Here is a 20,567-nt window from a genome sequence, read left to right on the forward strand (position 1 = left end):
TAGCTGAAGAGTTTCAGTGGTATAGTTCATTTTACAGTTTGGGGCTTGTCATGGCTTAACCCCAGCCAGCAAGTAAGCCCCACACAGCCACTCACTCCTCCCTGGTGGGATGGGAGAGAGAATTGGAAGAGTAAAAGTGAGAAAACTCATGGGCTGAGTTAAAGACAGTTGAGAAGGGAAAGCAAAGCTGTGCATGCTAGCACAGTTCATTCACCACTGCCTGTGGGCAGGCAGGTGTTCAGCCGTCCTCAGGAGAGCAGGGCTTCATTATGTGTAATGGTTACTCGGGAAAACAAACACCATTGTCAGGGAAGGTCCCCACTTCCTTCTTCTCCCTGCCAGTTTTACATGCTGAGCATGATGGTATGGACTATCTCTGTGCTCAGCTGGGGTTGGCTGTCCTGGCTGTGCTGCTTCCCAACTTCTTGCGCACCATCAGCCTACTTGCTGATAGTGTGAGGTGAGACGCAGAAAAAGTCTTGATGCACAAATCTGAACCAGACCATACTGGCTACTGTGAGGAAACCTATGCCAGCCAAAACCAGCACAGTGCTTTGTCTATCAGGAATACCCAACCATACCCCCAAAGACCGTGTTCTGTTTTTTTCTTTAAATCTATGTATTTGAGCGATTTCATACCTTTCCGATGAAACTGCAGTGATCCTAGCAGACATACGGACTTCAGCATTTCTGTTGTGTACATTTCTAAGCAACACTGTAACTGGATGTATAGTCTACAGATTTCAGGATGAATTTCACCATCTTCCGGGCTGCAGTAAAGAGAAAAGAATTTGTTAAGAATGGGACTGGAAGGACATGAGGGTCATCAAATCCACTTCCCTGCTGTTGCAAGCAACCACATTATAATCTGCTTCATAAACTATTAAGCTACATGTATATGATAAAAAAACCAGCCCTTATATCAAGCTTTATTTACAAAAATACTTCAGCTCTGCTAAGCTCCAGGCTTACAACAGCTACACTCGGGCTGTCTTTGGTAAAATTGCATGTCCTTATTTACTCCTCTGCTTGTTATTGGAAAAGGGGTAAATAAATGACTGGGATCTTTTTTCCTCTTTAAAAGCTTTAGATAAGTATATTCTGGTAGATTGAAATGTTCTTTTGCCATCCAGTTTCAGTTACCCTTGCACAGCCACTTTCACAGTCACTGTTCAGTTACAAATCCTGGATTAGGCATAATTAACCCTACTTTAAAAACGCTCATCAGGAAAAAGTCAGCTGTAGTCTTTCAGTTCTACAGTTTCTGCCTGAATTTCTTCATGCTCCCCCCGTGTTTAAATATTGCACGAGGAGGAGAATTTTTTTTCAGAAAAGTAGTAACTATCTCGAAAACAGAAACTGAAATCCAAGGTAATCCTGCACCTTCAATTAATTGTTTAGGACACTAAGAAAATAATTTATACAGATCCAGGAGCCAATTTGCATTCCTGGCTGTAAAATCAGACATTAAACCTCACTTTTGTAGTCTAAGAATACAGCATGGGGACAAACATACTTTTAAATAAATGTAACTGTTTCTGTAAGTGATTTAAGCTAACAAAGTGATTTATCCAGTCATACCCAAAAATCAGGTTTTCAATGCTCCTTCTAAGGTGCAGTAAGTGGCAAGATTGAAGAGTCAGGATTTCACCCATTTCATGTTCAGACATTCCTGCTATTTGTTTGTTACATAGTGATGTTAAATGGTAAGCTAACCCTCAAAACTGCATTTTATAACAGCTAGAGGAACCTGCTTTTCTAAATAACCTGAACATAATGCCATTTCTGATTACTATTACTAAGAAATAAAAAAAATGAAATACATTTTCAGCATGCTTTCAGATTTCTAGACTATGAATAATGTAAGTGAAGCTTTTATGATAAAAAGATTGCTAACATTCTTTACAGTGATTGAGTTTCCTGTGGTTAAATTGATGCTTCAAAAGACCCTGCTGTGTATGGGAGAAAAGTAGACTTTTGAATTTCCTTAAGAAAACCAAAGCAAATACATGATTTGCTGATAAATTATCACAAGTAATAATTATATCTTAATAATTATTATAAATAAATTATTTGCTGATAAGTTCTTTGTAGCAGCAACAGATTCTACTGCTAGAGTCAAATTTCTTAATGCCAATTTAGGCCAAAGGTTTTGAAAGCTATAGCAAACAATGTTTATCTAAACTAATAATATAGGTTATTTCTTTTTGAGGGTAAGAGGGCATTATTTATACCCAGATCCAGGGTCCATTCAAAAAGTTATATCCAGCTCTTTTGTCCAGAGTCAAGTCCTTAACTGCATATGAAAACATGTATCTCCTAGAAATGGATCTGTGTTCAAATCCCACATTCTTTCCAACATATACAAACAAAAGTATTTTTAGTGACTGCATAAGCAGTAGTATAACAAAATAAAGAATGCTAGCTCTGAAATACTGAAAATTATGCTTAGAAAACAATATAGCATTACAACACATATACATGAACACAAAATCATTTTGGGATAAAATGAATTTGATTTTTTTAAAACTGTACTTCATTGCAGACTCCTCAAACACTTTGAAGTTCTTACAATATTTTATACTTTTTTTTACCTTGAATTACGTATGTAGTACCTCTTCTCTTGCATTAATACAAAAATGTAGTCCTGGTTTAAAAAGAGTTAAATCTCAACATTCTTTGCAGTTGTGTTTGCCATTTCTTTAATTTTTAACCTATCTACCTGTTATATGAATTGCAGCTGTCAGATCTGTGATCACTTAGGTGATTAGAAATGGACTGCTGTCTCTAAATAAGGAGTAACCATCAATTTAACAGCATTTCTTTTCAAATTGGCAGATGGAAGGGTTTTTAATGTAATCATATTTTTATTAATTAAATAAGATAAAACACATGTAATCCAGATATCAATTTAATTTGTTTTATTATAAATCAGAAGCAGTTCTTCAAAAGTAGACTTATTTCTAAATCATACTCGCATTTTCAAGATCAGCATCTAGTCCTTCAGTTTGCATATACTATTCTTAATGATCTCAACATTTTGGTAAAACGGTTGCTACAAAACTGGATGAATCCTAAAGCAGAATAGTTTTCTGATGTTTGATATAGGAGGCAGTTCCAGGAATAAATGTAACCTTACAGAATTCACCTAATCAAATACAGTATGAATCAGCAACTAGCCAAATACAGCAAAAGTACAGCATACCACTTTTTCTTTCTCTGGACCAGTATTTTAAATTTCTGAACTTTCCCTGATAGCTAAATTTAAGAACCATGTGGTATGTATTTACATAATATGTAATACTCTTGGAAGCTTTTACTATCCTGATTTATCTGACCTTTTTAGCTTACAGATGAGATATTTTCATACCCCTTTGTGTCACATACTCTTACATGTGCATTGAATTCCCAAGTTCAGCACCATGGAATTCCTGCAGTAGATACATCCTTTTTTCCACATCATCTGCATTACTTACTGTTGCAGGTCTTTTCACATGAGCATATATACAATAATTTCCTTTAAGCTATCCTTACCAAAAGAGAGATTACAAAAACAATTTAGGAGTATATAATTCCACTTAAATTTCCATATTTAGCCTTCAGGTCCAAAATTTAGCTGTTCAAACTTAACGGCTTATTTCATGTAATACGTAAGTCCTGGAGCCCTACCAACATAGACACAAGCACATTCAGTGTGTGCTTCAGTTTCATAGACACCTATATTTTCATTCTGAGCAGGGTTTCCTCTGTCCTGAAGACAATTACACAAGTTTTTTTTAATTAGATTAATGTCATTGACTTGCCTATTCCACCTGCAGTGCACTGCTCCATAAATATTCAGATGCCAAGTGGAACCTGCAAAAAATAAAGCCACTACAAATGGTAACAATGACCTTTTTCTGCTCAGTCATGAGAGCTTTTTCTGATAGAGAGATACAGATTCACTCCACTCACTTATGCAAGTAAAGCTGGATCTTTCTAGCTCTTCTGAAAGCTAAGATTCTTTAAATATGAGTCTATCACTAAGAGGAGTATGTTAACTTACATCATGAGAAGATAATTTCCTTGTAGCAGATTATGGTTGTCCTATTTTTATCTGCATTGTTTGAAGTGTTAGAAATCCTTAGATATTTTAGAAATCATGGCCATTACAGGAATTTTATTTACAATGTTGAATCTTTATTCCTTTCTAGCTGTCATTGGCAAAATGAGTAAGGGTCTGCACTCTGGTGTAAGAAAATGTCATTTTACTCATACAGCTATTAAATTTCTAAGAAGCAAAAATGGTGAAAAGCTTGTTTTGTGAACGGTGAAAAGGTTTTTGGTCTTACTGACAGAATTTTTGATTGTGCAAATTAAGAAAGCAGCAATTATATACAAGATGATTGGCTTATAGGCCAATTTAAATTTATCAGTGGCTTCCTATTCACAAGTGAGTTGGAAGAGTAATCAGAAAGCACAGCAATAAATATTTTCATTGACTTTTTTTTCTGTGTTTATCTAATGTATTCTTGTAAACTATGTTGGGTGATATGATTTAGCGTAAGGTGTCCCTGCCCACAGCAGGGGGGTTGGAACTAGAGGATCTTAAGGTCCTTTCCAACCCTAACGATTCTATGATTCTATGAGTCTATGTTTATGAAGAGCATGAGAATAAGAACTAGAAACATCTATGATAATATATGCATATTCTGACCCATTCTTGTTTATTTCCAGAATATGGAGCATCTGTAATGAGACTGTGGGCAAAATTCTTCTCTCATTTGCAAATCCAAAGCAACAGCAGTGACATCCAAGAAAAATATTTTTCATTATCTGAAGTTTATACAGAAAGAATTATTTCCAGGCCACTACCCTCATGGATTTTCTCGAACTGTTTAATAAGCATTTAATTGCAATAATGACCACAAGAATTCCATTAGCTTGCAACCAAACAATTCTCTCCTATGCATGTATATAGGCTTCATTTTCACCTCTGAAAGCCCCATGCTCTGATGCCAGTGCACACAAAGATTTTGTTTACAATTCCTGAAGTACATTCTGTGTAGTGGGCTTGAAATTTCCCTTTAATGTGTCATCAGTTTCACTTCCTTCAGTAATTTTCTGTATGTTCAGTGTCATGTCATAAGAAATGCTGAACAGGGGACTAGCACGAATGTAATTTTCAGTGTGATGATTATGATGTGTTTATTATCAAATAGCTATATAAAAAAATTCATATTTACAAAGAAAAGTTCATGCAAACTTGTATTAGTAACCCCCAAAGTCAGCTACCTCTGTTTCAGTTAGTCCAGCTGCTTTCTGTATGAAGACCACTTACATATTCAAGAAAAAATCTCACACAACACAGTCTCATAAGAGTACTATGCTAAACTCTGTTCTCAATGGAGCTGTTCAATAGCTCATGTGGAGCTGAACATACAAAAGCTAGCTCAGCACTGAGCACCTGCCCATGAGCCAAACACCAGTTCCTCATCACTGACTTCTAAGCACAGCTGCCACAAAGCTGTGAATAAGAATTGTGCTCACTTCATGCATCCATTGTGGAAAAGAAATTTTCTTGCTTCTCTCTATCCACTTAGGTAAGATAAAGACATACTGATAAACTTTATGGGATTTCTATACACAGTTTGTGACTTGGGGATACTTCATCTGACAGGGCAGAACTGCTGCCTTCACAAAATTAATGCAATGAATGACCCATAGAGGAAAGGATGAAGGACAGAATTTATGGAATTCTGTGGCTCTGAGAAAGACTCTTGACTTTCCAGTGAAGTGGCAAGACACACATGTTCCTGTACATGAGGAAGGGGAAAGGGTGAGATCAGTGTGCATGTGTTTAATGCCAATGTTTTGCATGTAAGGTAAAGTTTATAGGTCCATACAAGCTGGCATATTGTTTAATATCTGTCAGACTTTACTCCTGTCTGGTCTTCACTAGAAAACAGTAGGCTTTGCTCTTTAAAGAGAACTCAGAGAAAGGGTTTCTTTATATGAGACCTTTTAGTTTTCCTTTTAGTAATAAAAACTGTATGAACTGCCAGATGGTTAGCTTATTAATAACAACAACGACATTTCCCATAATGAGGCCTGTAGGATTATTTATCTGACCCAGAAACACCTGCTGATATCTAGTCATTTGGCTCAGAATTTCCCTTTATCTCTCTGCTATATTATGCTGATAGCCGTACATTAATATTTTTAAATATCCTGTCCCTTTTTTTAGTAGGAATTTCTGTAGTTGCCACATAGGAACTGTACCACCAGCATGCCATAAAGGGTAAAAGTCGTTATTCAAAGATACGAATACTACTCAGTTCATGAGAAACTCATACTACTGTGTGAGCCATACTTCCACAGTTTGAGAGCTCTGACATATATATGTATTAAAGGTACTTATAAGAAAGAAAAAGCTGGTTTATTCCTTTATATAAAAGTAGTTTAAGTTCCGCAGTTTCTCAGGCTGCTATTAAAATTAAAAATATAAATATTGTAAATACAACTTCAATAAATAACATTACATTTTCATAATTTAACTACTGCTAAAACCGATGTTTTTCTTACCATAAAATCATGCTTCTTAAAAATCAGGTCATATTGCTCAACTATGTATGCTAATGGAGCACTGACAGGAGGTGGAATTTACTTTTCCTTGTATTTCCCTAAGCTGATACTTAGAACCTACAGAGGGAGCTCTTATACCAACTATGTAGCTCCTGATACACCCAAGAACGGTGAATGCAACTCTGGGTAATAATTTTAAAATACAAGAATAAACATGACTAAAATGCAACTCCTTAGTATGAAAAGATAAAGAAATTCCTTTCTTTTTTTTTTTTTCAAAATAGTGGTCAGATTATTTTTTTGTTGGTTACAACTGAAAAATACCTTTAGGTTTTCCTGAATTCTCACAGCTGCTCAGCATTCATAGTTCCATTGAAATAAATGAAATTTAAGACTACTGAAAGTGAATTTTATGGGCTAATTCTGAATTTAACTCAAAAATTTTGAGCAGTACTTTACTATCAGCAACATTTAAAAATACATACTGATATATTATCTCTGGTTAAAAGAGTAGCTAAGTTTTATGAACAGTTTGATACGCTTTTTTGTGAAAGTATTGTTTTGACAAATTCTATGCTTAACTCTAAGGAAAAGTATCATTTTTATGAATGGTATCAATAGTTCTGTATTCTAACAAGCTGATGGAAAAACTAGATATTTTTTAGACATATAATGAAGACTGTCTTCAAAAGAAAAAGGAAAATAATCTTTGCAAAATCAGATGTGAAAATGAAGTAATCAAATTCTGCCTGACACCCCATATATTCCCATGAAAAGAAAGGTAGATCAACTTGAAAAGCTGTGAAAAACCACTGTCTGTAAACATTACCCTGTAGATTGTCTCTTAATATCAGACACACTGGAGTTTAGAAATATATAGCAGCTACAAATATGATCTGTAAACAAGATCTACCTCAAACATTATGTTGCTTCTGCTGGAATGAAAACTGTGACAAATACAGTGGATGTGATACTCTTACTCCCCTTAGATACTGAGGGCAAGAGACCTCTCCAATTATGGCTCAAGCACAACAGCCTACTAAACCTGCCTCTGATTTTGTACTTTAAAAACACAACTTATTTCTTTATCACTTAACCATTCATCTTTAAAGGTAATAAAAGATTTTCTGATTCATTTTGAATATAAGTAGAAAAGTCATCCAATGACAATGTTTTCGTCTAAACAGATCTTGGGAAACAAAATCCTTATTTGTGTTTCTCCAATCTGCAGGTTTTATTGTTGTTTTGAAGCAGTTGCAACAGTGCTCCTAATAACAGAAAACAGGTGATCACATTTTGTTTAGTTAAAATCTCCAGTTACTCTGGTAAGGCTGATGGAGTCCATTTGGTATATGATAACACAAGTGGACTAAAAACACAATGTAGTGACTCATTGTAGACATTTCTAACCACCAAGTTGATGGCAGTTTAGATGTCCCCATGCTAGAACAATTTAGCTGCAACTTTTATAGTGGGAAATATACTTTTCTAATCCATTCAAGAAAACCTCACCTAATTCCATCGAACTTATCTGATAAACCAAAGGCATGTATGGTCTGCAAGATACAGTCATTTTGAATATGCTGTTGCTCCATTTCTCTCTCAGAAATACTCCCAAAATAAAAAAAAAAAAAAGAAAGAAAAAAGCATCACTTATATTATTGACGTGTTCTATTTTTTTATGTTGTAGTTCTAAAATTCTCTTGGAAACTCACTATATAGAATCACAGAATCATGAAATGGTTAGGGTTGGACAGATCATTTAGTTCTAAGTCTCTACCATGGGCAAAGACCCCTCACACTAAACCATGTCACCCAAGGCTCTGTCCAACCTGGCCTTGAACACTGCCAAGGATGGATCATTTACCACTTCTCTGGGCAACCCATTCTGGTGCCTCATCACCCTCATAGTAAAGAACTTCTTCCTTGTATCTAAATGAACTTCCTGTGTTTGAGTTTAAGCCCATTACCCCTTGTCCTGTTGCTATAGTCCTGATGAAGAGTCCCTCTCTGGCACCCTTGTAGGCCCGCTTCAAATATTGGAAAGCTGCTATGAGTTTCAAACTGAAACAGGGGAAGCTGGAACTGGATGATCTAAATGTCCTTTCCAATCCTAACTATTCTATGATATGATATTCAGAAAACCATTTTTTCCAGCTTTCAGATTTACAGACTGGAATTTTCTAGACTTGCTCTAGAAAGTGAATTTTAATGGCTGAATTAACTCAAGCATGGGCAAGAATTACCAGAGGACTATCCAAACTGTTTCACTAGAGGATATGTCTGATTACAACCATTAGGCAAAACGATGTAAATTTGAGTAAAGCAGCACTACTAGAATAAACTTTCTTCAAACTCGCACCACTTCAGGTAAGGCTACATGTACTGGGTGAGGGTGGCCAGATTTTGCTAGGGGTGGTGATCACAGGGTGGCCTCTGCATGAGGATGTGAGGGGCTGCCCAGTGCTGAGCATGAGTTCCAGACAGCTTGCGCTGGCTCCCGCAGCAGGATGCAGTTGAGCCCACCAGCCAAGTATGCGGCACCTCATTGAAAACTTGTTTTTACAAAGGGCAGGAAGCACCACAAGGAGAGAGGAAAAGGGAATGAAAAGAGTGAGAAACGAGGGAACATCATGCTCAGAGAATGGAGGAGGAGGCTCTCCACAGCACAGCAGATCTTCCCTGCAGCCTGCAGAGAAGTACACACCCAAGCAGATGGATATTCCCGAAGTAACTGTCACCTGTGGAGAGCCTGTGCTGGAGCAGATTTTCCCAACAGGACTACAGGCAGTGGAGGAGCCCACGCTAGAGAAGAGGAAAAGGGTGAGGAGGAAGGACAGCGAAGCAGAACTATTATGGACTGACTGTAACTCCCCCATTCCCTATTGCTCCTGCACTGCTCAGGGCAGGGGGCAGGTAGACAAGTCCAGAGTGAAACAGCATGGGAAAGGGGCAGAAAATGTGTTGTTTTAATATTTGTCTTTTTGATTCCCATTTACCCAAATCAGTAATTATTTTTATTTTCATTGGCAATAAATTAGGTTAATCTTCCCCAGGTCAAGCCTGCCTTGCCGGGAACAACAGTTGGCAAACAATGTTCCTGTCTTTGCCCCCACCCGGTTTTCTCCTTCCTGTTCTGCCTGCTTTCTCCCTATGTCCTGCTGAGGACTGAATGAGCAAGCAGTCGGGTGGGTGTTTGGGTGGACAAGGCTAAACCAGTTGGGTGGACAAGGCTAAATCACCACACTAGTTAAGCTTAAAATCTCCAATGGGATACTAAGCACTCAGAATTCCAAGTGGAATTGCATGTGTCTTTAATTATGCTTTTGAGTTATTATAAGATTAAAAAAAAAAAAAGAATGCAGGGCATTTCTGTATTTTTTGCAGAAAACAATTCTAAGCACCCTTTCCATTGTTATTCTCTTCAGTCGGCTGTCTCTTGCTTTTACTTTGAGGAAATCCATAAGACTCCTCCAGTAGTCAAAGATGAGCTGAACAGAGCCTTTCATTATCAGTCTCATTCTCACATTATCAGACTCCCTGTTGAAAAGAGGTAGCGTCAAGTCAGCCTCGGTTAGCTCTAGTCCCAGCTGGTCAAAACACCTTGCAGTCTCACTGCCCCAGATTTATGATACCAACTAAGAGATAAACCCAAAACATGACACAGACCTTCCCCAAAAGATCCATGCTAACCAAGGAGGCAGTTAGATTAGCTTTATATGCAAAAATTTTTAAGTTTCCCAAAGAAATGCCTATGCAGCAACCTGCCTTGTAAGCATCTGCAAGTTCTTCTCAAATGAATTCCTCTGATAAACCAGTAAACAGGTATGTGCCAAGCCACCAGGCTCAAGTCCTGCATTCCTCCATATTACCTCTTACAACTTGACCTTTAACAGCTGAAACTCATGCTGCCTACAGATTCCCCTTTTGATTTTAGTTAAGGTTCTAAGTTATTTAAAATGTCCCTTAATCAGATACTACTCACTAATGAATTATTTATAAACTATCTTTCAAAGTCCACAAAACTTAAATGGTAAGAATTCATACCTACACCTTTGTGCCATTCCTGTGGTTAACAGCTGGAAAGAGAATGTCTGAAAATTACTAAAACCAAGTATCTCATGGTGGGATGATCTATGATATTTGTTGTGATTTGTGTGGACTAACAGGACAGACTTCCCAGAAATGCTTGAAAATGATTTAAATACTTCAGGTATTTGGTGCTGTAGGATCTAGGTCACAACAAACTACTAACATACTGGATTTAGAAGGAACTCTCCTACAGGCAAGCAATGCCCCTGCTGTTGACCATCCACAGGACACTAAACCAGATGATTGCTTTGATTTATGACACATCTCTTTTTAATGTCTCTAATATCTACTTTGAGTATAAATTTTGGTATAATCCCCCCCCCCCCCCCCAAAGGGCATTCTATAAAGCATTTATGTGACCTGGATGCCTGCTACCTGTTTGTGACTTAGTGTTCTGGTTTTCCATATTTCTAAATGAGAAAAACAGAGCAAATGTGACGAGATGATATAATGAGAAGTGGTAAGGAGCAGTGTATTTGCATTTCCTCAAAAGTATGACAAAACACTTTGGTCTAAGGACCAAAGCTTCGCCAGGGTTTGGGTAAGAGCTATATCACCCTAACAATTACTGAAAAGATCTGTATTTTTTCATTTTTTTTTCCTGTTAGTCTAACAATGTCACTGCTACACTTCTAAACTGGAAGGAAAACAGTGCACCAAGAAGATCATTACTAGGTTGCTCAGAGTAAGGTAGAATTCGGGATTCTGGATGTATCAAATGCTTCTACGAGGGCTCTGAATAGGTCATTCTTATGACACAGAGTATCTGTCTACCTTTTTAAAAACAAATACCCAAACACCTCCGTATAGAAGTTTTCCAAGTGAAAAAGAAATTGTGATATGGTGTCAGTAGAAGTACGTCGCACAGTCCCACCAGATATTTCACAGATCAAATCTGTGTGAGTAGTTAAAAATCACAGCTGAGAGACTGTGAGAAAACTTGCATGTGTCAAAAAAGAGGAGTGAAAAAAAAAAAGATACAGAATTTAAATTCCCACGTAGAGAAAGAAAGAAATTTTAAAAACCATCTGTTGGCAAAATGTGCTCAGGAAGAAGTATTTCAGCATGAAGAACTTTGCAATTTCTCCATTTCAGGTTTTTAATCCTACTCTACTCTCCCCTTGAATTTGTGAACTGGTGGTGTTTTTTTCCCTTTCCTGAAATGCTTATTTCTGTTTAGGAAGCAAGGATGCCTCCAGAAAGTCTTCATTGGGCATCCAGTATTCTGTATTAGCAGCTGCACATGCATACTACTAATTTCTACTTGCGGAAGTCACATCTGGTGATCTTCAACCTGCATGATGGGACTGCTTTCTCAGCACAAGGCCTGCCTTTGCTCAGCCTCTGTAAAAGGGCTAGGGTTGCAGTTGTCATACTATCCCCGTAGTACCAATCCCTGTACCTGAGGATGGGTAAATTTTTTGGGGTGTAAATGCATATGGGTAGATAGCTCTGCTTCACCAAAATCACAGCCCCAGAACTTATGGAAATAATTTTGCCGCTTAACTATTTGCCATTCTGATAAGGTTACCAACAGTACATTTGTAATGACCTGTCTTGCCATGACAAACAGATATATGAAGTGTCAACTTTTCTTTTTTTTCTTCTCAATAAATGCAAACTTGCTTTCTTCTGCAATGGGAAAGCAGTTTCTTCAACAACTTCGAGCACGTAATTTAATACATTATGACAGTATTTGAATTCTTACGTCAGATCTCCTGGCAGGAAACATTCATGCAGAAAATATTCATATAAAATATAAGAATAGCAAGGTAAAAAATGGAACATAAGAGAGAAAAGAAGTGAAAATAAATGAAATTAAAATAAATGAAAATAAAGCAAAGAATAACTGTTCATATACAAAAACTAAGTGCATTATTTCTCTTATAGTTAAAATGATGTAGTAAAGCTAAATGTACATCTGCAAATGTATCCAGCAAAGAGGATATAATATTAAACAATAGCCAGCACTTCAGTATACTTTTATATATGAACATGAATTTAAATATCATTTAATTGATAGCACTGGAAGGATTCCTGATTAAATAATTCTTAATTTAATGCTTTGTTCATACGGGACTTTAAAGCCAGAAAACAGTTTCAAATATTTAACTGCTATGAAATAAAACTACAAAACAACTAGAAAAATTAGAACAGATTTTATACACCTTATAATAAATTTGTATGTGCTTGGAATTTTCCTGTATAACTCTTAGAGACTGATCTTGTAAGTTTCTGATGATGTTGTTTAGAGCAGTTATCCTTTATTGTTTGGTACTCAACATCTTACTAGAGCACCATGCACTGAAGCTCACAATAAATGAATCCTTTCTTAGATAACTGCAGAAATCTAGCACTTGAAGGGGCATGACAGACTATGGGTCATTTTATTGCGTGGTCCTGCACAATTACCTTAGCAACTGCACTGGCTGATTCCAGTGAGGGGCACAGAATCAAAATTGGGTGGGTTTGTTTTTTCTTTTTTCTAGTTAAAGTGTTTCAGAATATTGAGAATGACTGAAAATTAGTAAAAATATTTCTGTTAACAGGAAAATTTAAGTCCAAAATTCAGAAAGGATTTAATAAATCAGAATACTTATTAAATAAAACAGTGTATGTGGAACTCTAAGAGCCCATGTTGGAAGTTTTTTCTACTGCACAACTTAATTATTTCATGTTCTCACTTCCTTTGAGATATATGAACATATTGCTAAGCTAGTCTGGATTTAGAAGATTCAGTGAGATTCAGAAGTAATTTTCTGGAAACAGTATGATCAAAGCTGTACAGAACCAAGATAAACAGAGTGTCTAACACTAAAAATTGCAGCTATGTGGGATTTCTTAATCAGACAGTATTTAAGAAAATGATCAGGAAAGAAACATTTAAAACTCATGACTAAATTCTCAGCTTTGGCATCAGCTGCGTTTCAGCATAAATCTAGAGAAGAAAATTAATGAAATATGCCAGTGAGACAGATCTTAAAGCAGTGGGCCTCAAGGGGACATAAAGGTGCTCTTCTTGACTATTTTGGTTACAGATCAGCCAACTGCAACTTTTAATCACACCTGTGAACCTAAGTATGAAGCATCAATATACTTTTTTCCTAGCAAATATGTTTTTTTCCAAAACTTTGCCGAGAAAGAAATTTTACCTCAGAAAAACTGAAATGAGAAAAAGATAAAAAATTTCGATTGGTCTAACATTAATTTTGAACCATGCAGGCTTCTCTGATACCCCCAATTCTTGTGAGCATAGGGTCATTAGCATGACATGACAGACTTATAATTAGATACACTTTAAAGTCTTTAAATACCTCTTAAAATTTAGTTTTAAATCCCATTTTAAAGCATAGATATTTACAGATATAAGTTAGTTTCACTCAGATTTTTGCTCAAGAAGAGCTTATTAACTGATTCCACTTGTGACATGCCAAGACACATGCAGGAGTCATTATGTGCTATTATATGTCAGGGCCTAAAATTCTACCAAATTGACATTTAAAATAAATTAAAAAAAAAAAAAAATTAGGAAAAAAATGTAATCTCCACATCCTTAATTTAGTAAACACTATAGCAATAATAAAATAGAATATCTGAATATTATGCCTTCCCTTGAAAGACTGAAATATGATGCAGGAAAAGCATTAAATAGTATAGTATTTTTCAGAGATAATAAGCACAGGTATCCCACAGTTCTTGCTCCTATAGATGTACCTAACAGCTGGATTCTCTGGCTGATTAGTCTCTGAGAAAATTGCTTTCACAGAAGAAGCATGGAAAGTTTTTTATGTCAAATGTGATAACACATTCTGAAGGAAAGGCAAACCGGGGCAAGAGAAAGGCACTAAGTTACAGAATACTTGCACAAATGACCTGAACTTGCACAAATGGTCTGAACAAGGTCAGCTCTGATTCTGCAGCATTTCTAAAGGGACCCTGCCACTGTAATTCAGGCTCCAAATTTCTCAGGCTATGTATCTTGTTTTTCTTCAATTTCTGATGTAAAAGGTTTCTATACCTTAAAATAGTGGTGTGAAACACTGGTTATTTCAAGCATTGCTACAGATAAATAGGCTTACCAATGGCTAGAATACTTCGTTATTCCTGACTTAGATTTAGAAAAACAACTCCCCTGGAATCTAACTTTGGTGAAATGCTGCACATGCATAGCAGAGAAGAGTATTCCAGTGAAGGACTTCAAATACTGCAACACCTTACTATTTGGTTTCCTCTTCCAGGCTGGAGCTTGGGACCCAGAATGGAGAGCTGAATGCAGAAGACATGTCAAAACAGAAGCCAAATCACCCTAAATCTTCAGCCTACTTCAACCCTAGACCAAGGTACCGTGCAGTTGAATTTACAGTTCACCAAATTGAAGATGGAGAATGCTGAAGAATACTCATCATTTATGTGAGTTCTGAATCTCTTTTACATCTTTATGTGATTTATCTGCTTAAGCACAGAAAATACCCTGGAAGAAAGGACTAGAACACAAGTTCACCTTAACACCAAGGAAGCTCTTTAACAGTCTTCTTCACCGGCACCAGCACTGCTTGAAACCCAAGTACCGTGCAGACTTGTGCACCGTTTTGCTCCCTTGTGCATGATACTCTCTGCACTGGGTAGAGATGATGGCAGTGAACCTCCTTCTTCCTGCAGTTACAGCTTCATGTCACAGTGGATGAGCTATGCTGCTCTCTATCTCCTGGGGAGAACGTTGCTATTTGTGGTGATCCTTGAGCATGTGAGCATGGGGCAGAGTCCCAGGCTGCTGGGCTGAGACACAGCTTCTCTTCTGTTAGAGGACCCTTCACATCAGCAGCAGGCTTACCTGCCTGGCTTACCCAGCATGTCTTTGAGTGTCTGAACAGTGGCAGTGCTGCACTGGCAAGTTCTGTGAATGTGCAGTTGAGTGTGAGATGGATGAAAGGGTCAAATAAGTGACTGACAAAGATGCTGCCAGTTCTACTTTTAGCTCCCACATTTTCCTGACTGTAGTCAGAACATTCTTCTAGGAAGTGGGTGCAAGTGGTCTAGAAATTAAGTTGACCCACTTTCAACTTTGGTTTAAAAGAAAGTAGCAGGTGTCACTGTGTTTTGTGAAGAGTCCAAATTGCCAGTGTGTGTCAGGCTCTGAGGATGCTCTGACAGCACTTCTGGGATGAAGGTCATCACAACTTGGACAAGCAAGAATGCCCCACTTCTGCCAGCTGATTAGGTTTACTGTTAAGCAAGGCTCTAAGCTTTTCAGCTTTGTCAAAGCTAAGCTATACCGTGTCACTGCAGATGTAGAACTTCCAGGTTTTCAGCATTGCTGTTTTGGACACAGAGAAGTAAATGCTAAATTCACTTTTAGGCATGTTTGCCCTTTATTAAATATGACCTCCAGTTATAAAAGACCGTTCTAGAAAGGGAGATATTAGTACCTTGTATTTTCAAATTCCAACTACCTATTACAGCACAGTTCCAAAGACAAAGGTACAAAGGAAAAATGAGTCTTTGGAGGTTAGCTATTTTGAGAACTCTAGCTTAGGTAAGTAACCTTGTTTCCTCCTCCATTATTTGCTTTCTGAATTTGCCTATTAGAACTTGAGATAGCCAACTTAAATGATTTCTTTTTTGACTTGTAGCTTAAATAAACGTATTTATTCCCAACAACAGAATCCACCATAACTCAGCGCCACATAAAATGGTTTTAGCTTTTCCATGTCCCTTTCCACCATTCATTTTTGATGCACATGAGTGGTATAATCAGAGAGAAATTTACAAAGGAATCTAATGAAAATAATGTATGTGTATCTTACCCTCTTGAGAAAGCAGCAAGCTATGTTATACTTACTGTGCTATTGTGTGCTGGTTTGTCCATAAACAAAGTATGTTCACAAAATATCCATGTATGAGCTTAATTCCCCAAACATTTCCATGTAGACCAACTCCCATTAGTCAAAAATGGGATTTGAGTCACTGTATTTTCTTTATAGGATTTTTAAGATTAGATTTTTAAGATCTTACTCTTTCAAATATTTGCAGTATTTCAGAAAAAAAACAAACAAAACCACCATATGAATTCAGGGGGCATTAACATGTGTAACAGTATTGATTCTTGCAATGAATATAGACTGCTCGCTTTGTTTTCTTACATATTACCACATTATTTTTAATATTTAATTACACTCTCACCAGGCCATGCTCAGGTTATCATGGTGCAACCTCTATGAACCACTTACCTTATTCTTAACTTTCATCTGGCTGTTGAAATAATGCTAAGGTAGGATACAGATGCCATTCCTGTAATTCAGAACTCCAGGGATCAACATGAATATCACTCGTCCCACCTCTCACACATACACTTCAAGTGATACAATAGCAGGGATTTTAATGACATCTATGGAAGGTGGAGATCTCCATACATGCTGCTTGACTGGTACCTAGCTTGGATGACACTCTAGTTTGTTGCTCTGTCTCTTGACATAACTTCAGTTAGCCCTGTTGAGCTAAGTGTTTTGTTTCTGTTCAGCTATACTGCCTGCCAGCAGTGCTTTATTTAACATCTGAAGATGTTAAATTAGAATGGTTTCTTTTATGTCTTTCATAATGTAGCTTTCACTAAGTTATAAGCCTTAAGTCTCCTTTTCTCTTAATTTATAAAATATTTTGCAGCAGTCTTTTTTGTTTCCTTGTGGGCTGTGGAAATAAGACTATTAATTTCAAAGTGCCATAACTTGGGGAAAAGGTGGGCAGTTTAATAAAAATTTGGTTAACCACAGAATGTTTTCATACCACCATAGGAACTGATATAATATTAATTGGGGCTGAAAAATTACTCTCTATCGCTCATTGAAAAAATCAGAAATCTACTGTAGATTTCAAAGGAAAACAAAAGTAGGAATTACCTAAAACTACATACTTAAAGCAACAAGGCACATGAAAAACAAGGCGGTTGGTGACAGCCAACATGGTTTCACTAAGGGGGAAATCCTGCCTGACCAATTTGGTGGCCTTCTATGATGGGGCTACGGAACTCATGGACAGGGGTAGAGCAGTTGATGCCATCTACCTGGACTTGTGCAAAGTGTTTGACACTGTCCCACACAACATCCTTGTCTCTAAATTGGAGAGACATCAATTTGATAGGTGGACCACTCGGTGGATAAAGAACTGGCTGGGTGGCTGCATGCAGAGTTGTGGCCACTGGCTCAATGTCCAGCTGAAGACCAGTAATGAGTGGTGACATTATTTGGTCAGTGTTGGGACCAATCCTATTCAGCATCATTGTCGCTGACACGGACAGTGGGATTGAGTGCACTCTCAGCAAGTTTACCAATGACACCAAGCTGTGTGGTTCGGTTGATACGCTGGAGGGAAGGAATGCCATCCAGAGGGACCCTGACATGCTTGTAAGGTGGGTTTTAACTTACACAGAGGAAGTAAAGGTTAGATATAAGGAAGTTCTTTACTATGAGGGTGGCAAGGCACTGAAACAGGTTGCCCAAAGAAGGGATAAATGCTCCACCCCTGGAGCATTTGAACCTGGTAGCGTTCAAGGCCAGGTTGGACAGAGCTTTGGTCAACATGGTCTAGTGTGAGGCATCCCTGCCTGGTGCGTGGAACTAGATGATCTTAAAGTCCTTTCCAACACAAACCATTCTATGATTCCATGATTCTCTGAAATATGCTAACATTTTTGTGCACTGCAGTAAACACAGGAGTGCAATCAGAATGTGATTTTTAGGTCTACTTCCTTAACTTTTCTTGAATTCAGGGGCAAGTTACATTGACAACTGTTTTATAGAACCTCAATATCAAAGAAGGAAACTTCAATGTCAAAGAAGGAAACTTCAGCTTGGAATTTTTCCAATAAGATTTACAGTGTCTCTTGTCACAGGCCAGAGTGGACATCTCGAAATAATCCACTGCTTCTGCTCAAAGGAGTGTCAGCTATAGCAGCTACTAAGCAACATATCCAGCTGACTTCTGAGTATCTCCAAGGATGGAGACTCCAAAACTTCTCAGGGCACCTGTTCCAATATTCTACAGAGCTTACAGAAAAAAAGGGGTTTAAAAACCTCTAAATCAAATTTTTTGTATTTCAACCTGCACTTGCTGTCCTACTGAGAAGAGTCTGGCTGTCTTCTATATCACATGAGTTATTTTTTATACACATTGACAAAATCCCTTTCCAGTCCTCCAGGCTAACCAATACCAGGTCTGTCAGCCTTTCCTCGTATGTCAGATGTTGCATACTCTTAATCATCTTCTTGGCCATTGACTAGACCTGGTGCAGTATGTTGCTTTCCCTTTTCTACTATGGAGCCCAGAACTGGATACAGTACTCCAGAAATGGCCTCAACAGCCTTTAGTAGAAGGTAAAGATCAGTTCCCTGCTGGCAACACTCCTTAATGGAGCATAGGAGGCTCTTCAACCTCTTTGCCACAAGGGCACAGTGCTTGCTCATGTTCAACTTGTGTCCACCAGAATCCCCCAGCTCCTTTTCTGCAAAGCTGCTTTCCAGGTGGTTGGCTCCACACCTGTACTGATATAGGGTTTTATTCCTCCTTAGATCAGGACTTTGCAATCTGAACAACAGAGGAGAGCCACTTTCAAAGCTGTGTTTGCACAGATCTACATTGCCATGCACCCCTAAACTCCGCACAGTTTCACTTTACTCAAAAAGAAAAATTAAACCAACCAAAAACCCTACTGTCAACATAAATAGCAGACTGTCACGGAGATAATACTGTCAGTTCTGGTTTCAGCGTGCCAAGTACACACAGAAATACTTGCATTATGTAAGTGTATCAAGTGCTTGAGAATATGAAAGGGACATTTACAAAAGTGTGTAGACAGTTGTGCAGACCTGTATCTTAAAATACAGTTCTGAGTCACCTTTCCATTTACATCCCAGACTTGGTGTACTTCACCTATAAAACTGGCTTGCAGTTTGATGACTTCTAAAATATCATTGCTGTTTATCACCCCATAAAGCAGACTCCCTTTGAAAACAGAGATTTGCATTCTACCCACCTCCCCCCTTCATACTGTTACAAGTACTATTACTTTGGAAAAAGTAATGCTGTCTCATTTTCTTGCGGCTTTACTTTCTTCAGATTTGACCGTGTCATCTGATACCGCAAGGGTGCACAATGTAATTAATTTGAGATATTGCATTTCTGATAAATTGATACGCAGAAAATATAATAAAAAGACCAAACCATACTCACTTTCTTCAGAAGACAGTTCATTAAAAATCACTAAGAATTGTTAGTATGAGTGTGGTGAGCAGGAATTGGCCTGAAGTTCTGAGAAAACCAACACTTACAGAGTATACTTCAACTCGCATTCCTAGAAGATCACCAACTAGAATTAGGATATTTGAATTTGAACTCTTTTTCTTTGTATTCATCATTTCCTGAAAGGCACGATATTGCTGATAAAGTCAGGCATGCATCTGCTTTTTGAAAAATTTCACTTGCTTCTACAACAAAAATCAGAAAAGAACAAGTGAAGACAAGGATGTAATAGCTAGGAGGCCCTATGAAGTTGGAGATTGAATTTGACATTTTCTTTCTCATATAATCTTTTTTTCTGTTGTAATATTTTTAAACACACCACAATGTAAAGATCTCATTATTCATCCTCAACATTTCCTAAGTAGAAGACCTTTGTATTTAGACAACTCCTAAAATCTTTTCTAAGAACTCATATTTGTCAAATACAAATTGTTCAGATGCATCCTTTGCAGGAAATCCCATAACTACTGATTGCTGGGTAGTGGCAAGCATACTATGGGAGGTATCGCTCTATGCACAGCCTGGTTTTTATATGCTTTTTTATGAGTTCTCTGCTACCAGCAGCTGTCAGATTTGAGCTAGCTGGGGTGATACAGTCTAATCCAGTGCAGGCTTCATAA

The 20,567-nt window shown here is 37.6% G+C and overlaps 1 protein-coding gene across 1 annotated transcript in view; it reads right to left on the reverse strand.

Moving 5' to 3' along the window:
• Nucleotides 1-20,567, reverse strand: part of RGS7BP (regulator of G protein signaling 7 binding protein) — a 39,253-nt gene that overhangs the window by 12,421 nt on the left and 6,265 nt on the right. Inside the window, exon 3 of the mRNA XM_061475708.1 lies at nt 640-770. Coding sequence (XP_061331692.1) covers nt 640-770 — 131 coding nt within the window. The remainder of the gene's footprint in view (nt 1-639; nt 771-20,567) is intronic.

Source organism: Pezoporus flaviventris, unplaced genomic scaffold (genome assembly GCF_033815535.1).
Source record: "Pezoporus flaviventris isolate CSIRO_AGI_PZ_B2104156 unplaced genomic scaffold, CSIRO_AGI_Pfla_v1 ptg000089l, whole genome shotgun sequence".
Lineage (NCBI taxonomy): Eukaryota > Metazoa > Chordata > Aves > Psittaciformes > Psittacidae > Pezoporus > Pezoporus flaviventris.